The sequence below is a fragment of the Ovis aries genome, chromosome 4 (genome assembly GCF_016772045.2).
Source record: "Ovis aries strain OAR_USU_Benz2616 breed Rambouillet chromosome 4, ARS-UI_Ramb_v3.0, whole genome shotgun sequence".
Taxonomy (NCBI): Eukaryota; Metazoa; Chordata; class Mammalia; order Artiodactyla; family Bovidae; genus Ovis; species Ovis aries.
The window spans coordinates 106,854,218-106,867,324 of NC_056057.1; the positions used below are offsets into that span (position 1 = coordinate 106,854,218).

The 13,107-nt window shown below is 44.6% G+C and overlaps 1 protein-coding gene across 1 annotated transcript; it reads right to left on the bottom strand.

Annotated features, from left to right (window-relative positions):
* Window positions 1-4,827: 4,827 nt before the first annotated feature.
* On the bottom strand, window positions 4,828-10,601 carry LOC101111274 (probable inactive serine protease 58). Its single transcript, XM_004008124.5, has 5 exons — window positions 10,562-10,601; window positions 8,819-8,957; window positions 8,117-8,376; window positions 5,061-5,200; window positions 4,828-4,977 (listed from the first exon to the last, which is right to left on the bottom strand). Exons 1-5 carry the CDS (start codon window positions 10,599-10,601, stop codon window positions 4,828-4,830), a joined length of 729 nt encoding a protein of 242 aa, XP_004008173.3.
* Between the last annotated feature and the right edge of the window lie 2,506 nt (window positions 10,602-13,107).

Genomic DNA, 13,107 nt, shown 5'->3' on the forward strand with positions numbered 1-13,107 from the left:
AAACCACCCTCTGGGTCCCAACCACAGACCCAACCTCCTCCTCTTCCCCCTCTGCCCTGATGGCCCTCCCCGACCTGAATATTCCCTTCTGGCCTCTTTACAAGCAGACTCTCCCTGTGCTTCAGAAAATACTCAGCCCAGTGAGTTCAAGGCTTGGTCTGTGGCCCAACAGCCACTTGTGCCTCTAGGGAAGACTTATTCTTCTTGAAGCTTAGGCTCTGTGTCTGCAAAGTACTGACACTAATTCCCCAGCTCAGAAGGTTGCTTCTTGGATTAAACAAGCCAGTTCAGGTGAAGCCTTTAGGAAAATACAGAGTCATGTAGGAAGGACTTAATCTCTGTTGGCTGTTCTCTCCAGTGGTGGTATTGTGCTAAGTTGCCTCACTCATGTCCAGCTCTTTGTGACCCCAAGGACCATAGCCCGCCAGGCTCCTCTGTCCATGGGATTCTCCAGGCAAGAATACTGGAGCAGGTTGCTGTGCCCCCCTCCAGGGATCTTCCTGACCCAGGGATCGAACCTGCGTCTCAACATCTCCTGCACTGGCAGGTGGGCTCTTTACCTCTAGTACCACCTGGGAAGACTTAACCACTGTGAACTATTTTCTCCACATGTATAAAAAGCATATTGCACTTTAAGACCAGTATCAATGTCCAGAAGAGAGAAGGACACCCAAAGAGATCCTGGGAGCTCAGAAAAGAGGTAGAGTGAATATCTCAATGTATGACACCCTCCCCGCCCCCCGCCCCGGCTCCACCACAAACACCATTTGCGTAAATACGCACACGTTTTCCCAATTAGATCCACATTCTCTGCCCTCAGCACCTCCTGAACTCACGCCTCAATCTCCAGTTGACCTTTTTAAAAGCAAGATCCACAGAGAGGGCCTGACCTAGAAAGGACCAGGGTCTGGGCTCCGGAGTGGGGGGCTCACCAAATATTGACCTAAAGTCATGGCTCAGAAATGGATCTGCAGCCTGAGGAAGGGTACATGTGGGCTCAAGGCAGAACAGCAGGCTCAGCCCCAGGGGAATGGCCGGGAACCACAGGGAGGGGTGTTATGAGAAAGACGCCAGTCCTGAGACCCCTGCAGAGAAGGGAGACTGGACTGCCGCTGACCCACCCCGCTTCCAGCTCGGAGCTTCTCCATCCCAGACGGTGTGGTCCACATGAGCAGGTGACTGAGGTGTCGGGTGGGCGTGAGTGAATGCGGAGGCGTTTCAAAGGCAGCCCCATCTCTGGTTTGCCAGGCGGAACTACCAGCACCTAGCTGCTCTTTTCTCTGCGCTTGTGGGGAGTGAGACTCTTTCTCCACCAGGGGGCGCCATCTGCCCGCGGATCTCCATGACCTGCACAGAGGTCATGATGGCAGCCATAGTGTTGGTCTTCTCCCAGCCCCTCTCAGGTGTGGTGGTGAACACCTGCCTGACTCCAGAAGACAAGGACGACGAGGAGGAGGAGACCGACAGCCTGGCATTTGGATACCTGAGTCCTCTCTCTTTGGCATTTTGGTTAAATTTTGGTCAGAGCAGTTGCCAGAAATCCCAAAGTGAGATCATCAAGGTGCCTACTGCTGCACTGAGTTTTCAAAGGGTCTGGGAGTGATGGCCTTGGGATTCCTCAACCCCTGGCTCCCCGTCTTTAGCTTCCAGTGGGTGATTTCTTTCTTAATTTTAAATTTTTATTATTGTCTTGTTCGGTTTCGTCCAGAACCACAGCTTTGTTTTCGTTTGGTCACACTGGGATGGCGTGTAGACACTTAGTTCCCAGATCAGGGATCAAACCCACGCCCCTTGCATTGGAAGCATGGCATCTTAACTGGACCTCCAGGGAAGCCCCCAGTAGGCAGTCTTATTCTGTTCCAGGTGTCCTAGTTGATGACTTTAAACCAGGGCTTTTTTCCCACCCTGGGTCCCTACTGAGCAGAGCTCATTTTATGGTTTCTCAAACCCTCCCATCCTTGAAGGAATACACAGAGGAAAGAAACTTTAAATTCTATGAAGTCTTTGAAAGCCTCATCATTGCAGTGGCTGGTGTTTATTTCTGTGCACAGGCGCAAGCTCTAGCCTGATCTTCACCTGGTTTTTGTATGATCCTGGCCCATCCAGTCACAGCTTTGGGGAATCATAGCTTTTCAGCCTGGAGAATGGTGTTTATAGGAAGCACCCCCTTACTCCATCAGCATGCTCTCCAAATCCTAATGTCTTATTAGGATCTGAGGAGGCTAATAAATGACACCCCTGTTTTCTTTACAGAAATTCTGAAAAAAAGTGAGAGAGATAAAGGAGGAGGCAGATGAAGAGGGAAATTTCTAGCAACATGACTTACAGAGTTGATAGAGAATATGGCTCAGACATGTGACAACAGCAGTCTTCCTAAGGCTGTGACTTAAAATTAGACTTATCCCACCCTTCGGGATACTGAGTCATAGATGCCGTCCTATTTTCTCTTAAAAATCCAACATGCAAGCGAACAGAGAAGCCTGTTCAAAGAAGAACTTTGCAGGGGTCACATTTTCTCCTCTCTCAGTATCATTTAGCTCCTGCTAAAGAACTTTTTGCCTTTTAAAGGGTAATAACTTGCTAAAGGAAAATAGACAATGTCAAGTTACTCATTTCACCTGCTTCTCCAGCTCCTAAAATGGAAATGAATGACACAACACCGGTAATGTTTTGGAGCCTTTAAGAGGATTCTTTCAAGGACTCGCCATTAAAATGGGATCCAGGAGTGAAACTGACAGGTGAAGTTAATTGATTTATAGAACCAAAAGTAAGCCAAAACAACCCCCACAGATTTGATAGCAGTGGAGTGATGTATGTCAATAAGCTAAAGTATTCCAGCCTCCTTCTTCGCTTGCAAACTTGTTAGTTATATTAACTGATTTAATTTCCTTTGAGCCAAAAAGAGCCTGGGTGCCCTAGAGCAGGGGTCCCCAATCTCCGGATCTACAGCCTGATGATCTGAGGTGGAACTGATGTAATAATAATGGAAACAATGAGCATAGTAAATGTGATGCCCTTGAATCATCCCAAACCATCCCTGGGCCCTGGTCTGTGGGAAAATTGTCTTTCATGAAGCCAGTCCCTGGTGCCAAAATGGTTGGGAACCACTGCCCTAGAGAATGGATCCTGTGCTAAGACTGAGTCTTCTTTTAAGCCTATAAAAGAAGAGCCCCTGTTTACTTGGTGACTTAGGCATGCTAGGTAGCTTCAGTTGCGTCTGACTCTTTGTGACCCCGTGGACTGCAGCCCACCAGGCTCCTCTGTCCATGGGATTCTCCCGGCAAGAGTACTGGAGTGGATTGCCATGCCCTCCTCCTCTTGTGATATTAAAACCCCTCGGAGGGATGCCATGAAGGAAGAAGGAGAATTGAATTCTTCTCAGGAGCCAGAAGATCAATCAACATTATCTAGTTCTCATTCCTGAGGTCAAGATCAATGTGAATTTCTTGAGAGTGGCTGATGCTCTGCCCTGGTAGACACTTGGAAGGAGGAGAATGGGGACATGGGGATAAGCTATTTGAGGAAGAATTAATGTACTAGAATTTTTCAAGGTCAGTTTGGAGGAGGAAAATATGGTATCCCTGAGAATTCTCACCAAAATGCTCTCACTGCAGAAGACTTGAATGAGCAGATAGGCAAGCTGGTCGGTTTTAAAGCCCTTCTTCATTGTTCTCATTGCTTTTAAATGAGAACAAGCAAAGTGAGCAATGGAACCAAATGGAGCATGTGCAGAGACTTCTTGCAAAGACCTAATTTGCAAAAATGTCCTGACCAATCTCGCCCTTAATATAATACTGGTCAAAGGCCACTCCCCATGGAAATCTATCAAGCTGAAGCTCCAGTACTTTGGCCACCTCATGCGAAGAGTTGACTCATTGGAAAAGACTCTGATGCTGGGAGGGATTGGGGGCAGGAGGAGAAGGGGACAACCGAGAATGAGATGGCTGGATGGCATCATGGACTCGATGGACGTGAGTCTGAGTGAACTCCGGGAGATGGTGATGGCGTGCTGCGATTCATGGGGTTGCAAAGAGTTGGACATGACTGAGCGACTGAACTGAACTGAACTGAAAGCTCTCAGGTGGTAACTGGAGCTGCAGAGGTGAGATGAAAAGAGAAGAAGGAAGGAAGAAAAGGCAAGAGTGTTTAACTGGGGGAGAATGAAGCTCCTGGGGCAGCTGGCATCATGGAAAGAGCATATTGGGAAAATCCACCCTGTACTCTCTGTTCATCTGCTGTGTCCTAAACCCCAGTTACCTTTGGTATTAACCTCTCAGAGCTAAGCCCCTACTGAGAATGCTGCAAAATGAATGTCCAGAATCCATGTCTAGTGCTGAGAGTTGTGGGGGCAAGGAGAAACCAAGTGCCATCATTCCTCCTATGGTGTCCCCCCTTAAACCCTCTCTCCTCCCCGGGAATTCTGTTTAGTTTGATCCTTCTCAGACTTCCGGCTGGCATGTATAACTTGCCCAAAGCTCATGTGATTGAATCCAGTACAAGTAGTAGGTGTTTTGTCATCCAAGATGGCAATCGAGTGACTTTTTTTTTTTTTCATTATTCAGTAAGGCAATGATCAATTCATTAGCGAGAACACAGTCGCCACTTCATAAATTCCAAGAGGTATGGAGTTTGCCATCATCGTCAATAGGGGAGGAGGAAGAGCTGCCATGTATAGTCACATACAGGGAGGCACCAGCCACCCACCCTGTGGGGCAGGCGTAAGACAGACGTGTGGGATGCAACTCAGGACACCTGATTAGATTTAATTCTGAGGCTGGACTTAGGAACAGGTGGTGTCACAAGGTCTAGAATTCCTGCCATGAGAACTCAGTTGTTCCGGATGGTATTTTCAATCCAGGGTATGTAGTTAATGATCCTGGTATAGATTCCCACATCAGCTCTCAAAACACACCCATCCGCAAATGTCAGGATTCCTTGAAGTATCCCATTGCACACCGCTGGGGCAGCTGTGACTTCCTGCCAGGGAAAAGGAGACGGAGTTATTTTTCTGGCAAAGGACACAATCAAATGGGGACATTAAGGCACGGAGAGCACGTTACCTTGCAGGGCAGCCTCCTTCCTGGCACGATGCCCACGCACATCATATTGTCTCTGATGCGGATGTTTTCATAGGCTCTGCGGCACTCACCTTTGGAGATTACAGAGATATTCACATTCTGCAGTGAGTCAGGGTCCTTGTCTGGAAGGAAGAAAGAAAATAGAACTTCCTTAGGAGTTATGAGATACCAAACTTCCTTCTTTCCTTTCCTTCGTTTTCAACATAGTTCCTTTCCTGGCAGAAACAAAAAAGTTCAAACACAGAGACCAAGACCGCAGCCGCGAAGACAGCAGGAAGTGATCAGATCAACAATTTCTCATGATACAAAGCGTCTATTTATAAAAGAGATTAAATTCTTGGGAGTTAGATGGAAATACAAGACATTTCTGCAATGAAGTGAAACAAATTACTTACAATTTTTTTCTGGCAGGTCAGACCTTGTAAAAGCATCCTTCAAGTTGGAATTTTAATTTTTTCAGTTTAATTTTATTTTACTTTTTGAGCTTTCAGGTTTATAATTTGCCCCACAGGTTATATTCGTCACCTATTCCTTTCTAACTTTTCAACTGGAACACACTGACATGAAACATTGCATAAATACGAGGTATACAGTATATTGATTTGACACATTTGAATATTGTAGTATTGAGTCAGAGGTAGATGTTCCCCCCCCGCCCCGCCCCGCCCCGCAGTGGTAAAGTGATAGGAGATTCATTCTCTGTGGACCAAAAACTCCAAGAGGAGAATAGTAGGACAATTAAGGGAGGAGGCTGGGCCCTGCCCAGACTACATATTTCTCATTCTCAAAGTCAAGAGGCCTCCCTGACCACATATGCATAGAAAGTTTCCTTAGAGGTCCAAGTGGAGTGATATCAAGGGAGGCTCTACCCGTAGGCCTTTGCGGTAGACTCCCTCTTGGTTAAGAGATGCATGTGCACACATAGGCGGATCCTGAGATATGCCAGATATGGACTGTGAACCTGGCAAATCAAAACGACTGGCCTAAGGGAACCTGGAAAAAGTGCCCCATGCAAGCGACTTAACCTGCCGTGAGGTCTCAACTCTCTCTTTCTCCGTCTGAGTCTGCCCGTGTGGCTATGAACACATACTGTGTACTCTTTTTCCTCCTAATAAATATTTTACTTGTTTCACTACTTTCTGTCTTTGTGGGAATTCATTTCTGGAAAACTGAAGAGCCACGGTCCTTGTCACTGACCACTGGTCTAGTGGCTAGAATTTGGTGTTCTCACTGCTGCAACCTGGCCTCAATCTCTGGCTGGGAACTCAAGCCCCACGTCAAGCCACTGGAGGTCAAGACCACTGGAGATCAATATGATTGGCCACAGTCCGCCTCTATCACCACACATATTTATCATTTCTTTTTTTTTTTTTTTTTTGGAGGGAAAAATTAAGATCCAATCCCTCAGCAAGTTTGATTATAATACAATATCACTATCTATATTCACTGTGTGCTTAGTCACTCAGTCTTGTCCAGCTCTTTGCAATCTCATGGACCGTAGCCCGCCAGGCTCCTCTGTCCATGGGAATTCTCCAGGCAAGAATAGTGGAGTGGGTTGTCATGCCCTCCTTTAGGGGATCATCCTATACTGTGTATTAGATTTCCAGAACTTATTTATCTACTAGCTGCAAGTTTGTGCCATTAGACAATGTCTCTCTTATTAATATTTTGAGAGTCTGAAGGAATTTAGAGAGATCTAAGCCTAGTTTTTCATTCATCAGGTCAAAAGTATCCAATATCTGCTAAAAAAAATCACACAAAAAGTGGTTTCTCTTAAACCCATAAAATTTGGATTTGAAACTAGGTCTCCTCATTTCTAATTCAAATCATCTCCTTTATATCAATGGTTCACAAATATTGTGAATTCTGAAGATCTATAACAAAATGTTTCCAACCTGTAACAAAATGAGAGAAATAAGAACAAAGAAGTTTCCATACACATGTTGGAAACTTGCCGAGGATTCTTCTTTGGGAGGAAGCATATTATTTTGAGATTTTGCTTCTTAGGGGTGTGTTTATTTCAGTATCTTTATTTGAAAATAACATATTAATTTTTTAAAAGAAAATGATTGAGATTCTTTGCCTTATTTTCTAGTCTAGCAGTAATTGTATAGCTCAACTTTTCTTTTGGAAAGGCCTTTTTAAAAAATGCTTACTTAACTACTTCATGAGCCAGATCAAAATAAACTGCATTTTTTTGTAAGTTACGTCTCTTTTTGATTAAAATGACATAACACAAAACTCAAGTTATCTCTCAAAGGACAAGGAATTTCTACTTTTTTTTTTCCCCACTGGAATACAGTTATTTATAATGTTGTGTTAGTTTCAGGCATACAGCAAAGTGAATCAGTTATACATATATCCTTTCTTTTTAAGGTTCTTTTCCCATATAGGTCATTACAGAGTGTTGAGTAGACTTACCTGTGCTATATATATATAGGTCCTTATTAGTTATCTATTTCATGTATAGTGTATATGTCAATTCCAATCTCCCAATTTATCCCTTCTGATTTTTTGATGAAGCGAGTGAATATTCATTTTTAAAATGTTACCAGTTAAAAGTCTTAAACTTTTGTTGATCTGTATCACAATTTTGCATAAAGAAGCTCTGCATGATTGAGCACAATATTGTGTATTTATCTTGTGTTTACTACATAAACATAATTTTGCTCTGTTTCAGGGCTTTAAGTATCTTTCATGCCTGCCATGGTTTGAAACCATCAATTGTAGTTTATGCCTCATTTCAGAATTAAGAAAATTAAGGCTTCAAAGGTAAAGTGACCAGTGAGCTGTCATACAGCAAATGAAGCCCAGAATACAAATGTCTTCTTCCCACTAACACATCTGTCAGATATGAAAGCAAAGATGTAGAGAGATACAGAAAAGACTTCAGGACTGCTACAGTGAGACTCTGGAGAAGGGAAAGGAGATGAGAGGATGAATGGAAAGGCTAGAAGAAAGTTCGGTGGGGAAAATGGCAGGAGCTAAGGAATTGTGTAGGTAGGAGAGGTGCGTGTCTGGTTCCGAGAGCCACCCACAGAGATCACACAGGTTGTAGGCCCAGGTGGAGACGGTGCACATGTCGTCTTCAGCAGCAGGCTCTCTGGGCAGGCTGACCATTTTCACGTAGTCGTTGAATCTAATATGGGTTTGCAGCTTGATTAACATGAGGTTGTGCTCAATAGAAGTGATGGAAAATTGTGGGTGACGAATCATCTTCTCGTAACCAACCACTTGTATATATTTTTCTTCATATATATTGGATGGTTTTGTAACCCCCAGTGCTAACTGAAGCCTCCTGGAACAATAGAGATGTTTGTGAAAAGACTGAACAGACATGGATTATCCATCCTTCTGGACCTTTATGGGGTTTCCCTCATGGCTCAGATGGTAAAGAATCTGCCTGCAATGCAGGAGACTTGGGTTCAGTCTCTGGGTTGGAAAGATCCCCTAGAGAAGGAAATGGCAACCCACTCCAGTTTTCTTGCCTGGAGAATTCCATGGACAGAGGAGCCTGGTGGTCCAAGCTCCATGAGGTCACAAAGAATTGGATATATGACTTAGCAATTAACACACTATAAGCCTTGATGAGCTCTTCCCCAAAGTCTTTTCTCTACTACTGAACATCCCCAGAACGTCTCTCAAATCCCATTTAACTGAGTGGACCCCAGGGAGAATTCTGGTCTGTGCCCAACCTGAGAACTCAAAGCATAGTGTGATGTTGGAGGCTTATTACTCACATTAAGTTACAGTGTGCAGCTGTGATCACCCAAAGAGGGTGGATCAGGACTCCAACACAAGGCAAGTAATCAGACTTCAAGTAGATCAAGTAGGGGGGAGTGATGGCATCTTTGTAGTCTGGATCAAAGGTCAAAGCAACTGGACAGAGACACATAGAACACAAATTCTGAGATTGTTTTTCAGGTATTATTTGAAAAAAACAAAAGAAGAGAACTCAATAAGCACGTTGCCCCACCCTTCTCTCCAGGATTTTTATCTATAAGTTGAATATGTAAACTGGATCACTTTGTTGTAAAACATGAAGAAAATGATAAAAACACATATATTTCATAAGATGAAAGGGATTTTCCCTTTTAGTTGTCGTTAGGTGTTCTTCAAAGTATGGATCAAACACAACCTTCCTTAAATACCTTCCAAGATTCAGTAGACATATGACAAATCAGCTCATGGAGAACTTCCTATCTTTGCCACGTTTAGAACGCTTTAGCCAATATTATCCCTTTCTCCTGACAATGCAAGGCTGGATGATACATGTCATTTAAAGAACAGAGCAAATGCTAACAGAGTCTGACAAGGGAGGTAGCCGTTCATTCAACAAATAAATATTGAGCATCTAGTATGTGGCAGGCTCTAAGCGCTTGGCTACATAGTGAACAAAACAGAGATATGCCCCCTGCTGTCATACATTCTGATGAGTGGAGACATTCAGTAATAGTAAATACAGGAATACATCAATGGTATAGTATGTTGGGTGGTGATTAGTGCAGGGAGCAAGGGAGGGGAAGTATCAGAGGTGTGCATGCACGTGGGTATGTGGGGGTCATTGCGCAGTATTGCATGAGCAACTGGGAAGATCTCAGGGCTAATGTGAGAGATGAACAATGTAATGAAGACGTGGGAGTTAATCAGGTATCTAGGGAAAGGAATTCCAGTGAGAGGATATGTCTGGAGCAAGAGTCCTAAGGCTTGTTTAAGGCACATCACAGAGGCCAGGGTGGGGGACAGGGAGAAAGGCAGGAAGGGGAAGAGGCCAAAGAGGTGATACGAGATTTTGTAGGGTGTTGTAAGGACATGAACTTGTCCCCTAGTGACACACGGAATCTCTTCAGGGTGTTGTGAAAGGAGTGAGGATAATTTCCTTACAGAGAAGTGTGGCGTGTAGGTGTATAAAGCAAAGAGCCCTGTTAGCAGGATGATTTGGTACTAAAGACAGAAGAGGGTGTCTTGAGCCATAGCGATCTGTGGAGGTGGCGACATGTGATTGGATTTAGGAAATGTTTAGAAGACAGAGATGGCAACAGGTTCCGATCAGATTGAATGCGGGGTATAAGAGGGGATCCATGCATACCTCCAGGGTTTTTGCTTGAATGACTGGAGCCATGTCTGGACAAGACCTAAACCCCTGAACATTCTGCTATGTCCATTAGCTGGACCCCTGTTTTCCACCCTGGACTCCACTTCTCATTCGCACAAACCAAGCATCAGTCCTGTTCTCCACAGGCCCAGTCAGGCCCCTGTCTTCCTTAGAGACTCTAGGGTCAGGTTTCAGGGTCCACGCCTCCTCCAAAAGCACTCAGGCAATCACCCTGAGGCAAAGACCCAGGAAGAAACCTGGTGGGAAGTGCTGAAGGAGTCAGTCCTGGGCTTGCAGTCTGGAACCTTGCTCCTGTCTTCACCCATCTTTCGGGATTCCCTTAGGATTTCTCTTGGGCAATTAAGGAGAAAGACATGCAGATACTCACCAGGCAGGTTCAAGAGAGCCCACAGAAGGATTAAATTCATAATCATGTTGAAAGCCTTTTCAAAAGATGAGGTTCAGTGCCTTGAAAAGGATGCCAAGGAAGGAGTGAAGAACACTAAGATGAAGCAGGAAGGGGTTCTAGAGTTGGAACAACTGTCATCTGAATTCTTTCAACTGCAGGATTGAGTTCCAAAAGAGTAGGATGTGGTGCCAGATAGTAGAGGTGCATTGACAGAGACCGGATGGCTTGGTCCTCGACACAGTGGAGAACGGGTGTGGAATCCAGCATCTCTCACCCCCTCTTCAGGGAAAGATGCACCTAATTTGAGAGGTGCTAAAGCTCGCAGTGCTCCCTGCTGTATAAGTCTCAGACCCCATGTCTCTCTCTGAACTACAGACTGATTCCTCCTACCTTTGTGATGCTAACCCTCACCTGTGTGACACTGACATTTATTTCCAGTGACCGTAACCCCACCCTCGGGGGCTGATCTTGACCCATTTGCCTGACACTAAACTCCTCATTGAGATATATGAGTCCTTTCTTCCATGTCATTGCTCATCCATTCATTCTCTCAGCCAGCCAGTGATTTACACTATGCGTCTGACATGTGCCAGGCTGTATGCTGATACAAGAGGTACCCAGATATGAAGACACTGCCCCAACTGCAAAGAGTTATAGACTAGTGGGAACAGCAGGTCTATAAACGGGCAATTGTGAAACAAAATATTCAGAGCTAAAAATCTAGATATACCCCTCTCTAGGGAGAAATATTTGCAAAATGTGTATCTGTTAAATGACTTGCATCCAAAACATACTATGGAATCTGAAAATTCAACAATATGTAAAACAAACAACCAGGTTAAAAAGTGGGCCAAAGATCTGAACAGTTTACCAAAAGCATTTGTCTGCCCAAGCTGCTATAACAAAATAACACAGACCGGGTGGCTTCAACAACAGACTTTTATTATCTGTTACTTTGTTGTAAAGCATGAAGAAAATGATGGAATCAGTTGTAGTAATTCAACACGCATGATCAGGGTACTAACACATTCAGTTCCTGGTGAGAGCTCTCATTCCAGTTTGTGGCCAGCAGCCTCTCGCCTTATTATCATGTGATGTTTCCTCTATAAGCAGAGTAGCAGTAATAGTGCTCAGCTGCTCAAAGAGTGAGCTGCTCATGGGGTCATGTCTGACTTTTTGCAGCCTCATGGACTATAGGCCTCTAGGCTCCTCTGTTCCTGGGATTTCCCAGGCAAGAATACTCGAGTGGGTTGCCATTTCCTCCTCCAGGGGATCTTCCCAACCGAGGGACCAAACCCATGTCTCCTGCATCGGCAGGTTGATTCTTTACTACTGAGCCATCTGGAAAGGCCCTGACTGAAAGTGTCATGAAGTTAACTGAATCACTTTGCTGTGTGCCTGAAACTAACACATTGTAATAAATCAAGTATGCTGCTCCTGCTGCTGCTAAGTTGCTTCAGTTGTGTCCGACTCTGTGTGACCGCATAGATGCCAGCCCATCAGGCTCCCTGTCCCTGGGATTCTCCAGGCCAAGAATACTAGAAAAAAGTAAAAGAAGTGATCAGATGAGCATTTTATTAAAAACTCTGCAACAAATATAGATGTGATTCAATAAAGAGCTCTGGGGGCACTGGTCAGTGAGTCAGAGACAGGAAGCAGGGCGTAACTACAGACAAGCCCACTGGAGAAGACAAGCAAACAGGGGGGCTTGTGGTTTAGATGGACCAAAGGGTACAAGAAAAAGAAGCGGTGTTGAATTAAATGGGCTTAGTGTCCAAATGTGAGAATTTGGTTTTCTTGTATGTGCCAGGATAAGCTGTGGCGTTCATCATAACCCAGCCATTTTTTTTTTCCTGTTCTGTTGTTGTTTTAATTTGTTTTGCTTTGCTTTGATAGGAGAGAAATGCATCCACACTCAGAGGGTATCAATATAAAAAAAACCAAACCCCCTCAGCAATCTCTGCAGACAGATTCACCATGTCCCTCATGAGATGAACGCCAAATCTCTTCACTCTTTGCAGTCTTTTTCTCCTCTGGGGTGAGTCTCTCTGCTCATCTCTCTGTTCCTTTTTCCCCTTTTAACAGATAGTCCCATGTCATGCCACCCCTCTCCTACATGTAACTCCATAGCCTCTCATATATCACTCGGTCCCCTATTTTTGGGTCATTTGACATCTTCTTGATGCTGTAATTTTAGGTGTCCTGGTCAATGGGCTTGGGATTCTGTACATTGCCACTTTATGCCAGTGTGAGAGACGCACTGATCGTAGGTCAAAGCTCCTCCCAATAGCCCAGAACTTTACTTAAGTCTGCACCTACTACCTATAAACACAGAAACCGCCTCATTGTTTCATTATTATCGGAGATCCGGATCTTTGCTAGAAATGGCCACCTCTATTTCCTTCAAGGATCTCAAATATAACATGCCCCACCTTGCTCCTGATCCATTACAGATGGAAACAGGACTTCTCTTTACGTTACCATCTAGTGTTCTTGCCTGGAGAATCCCAGGGACGGGGGAGCCT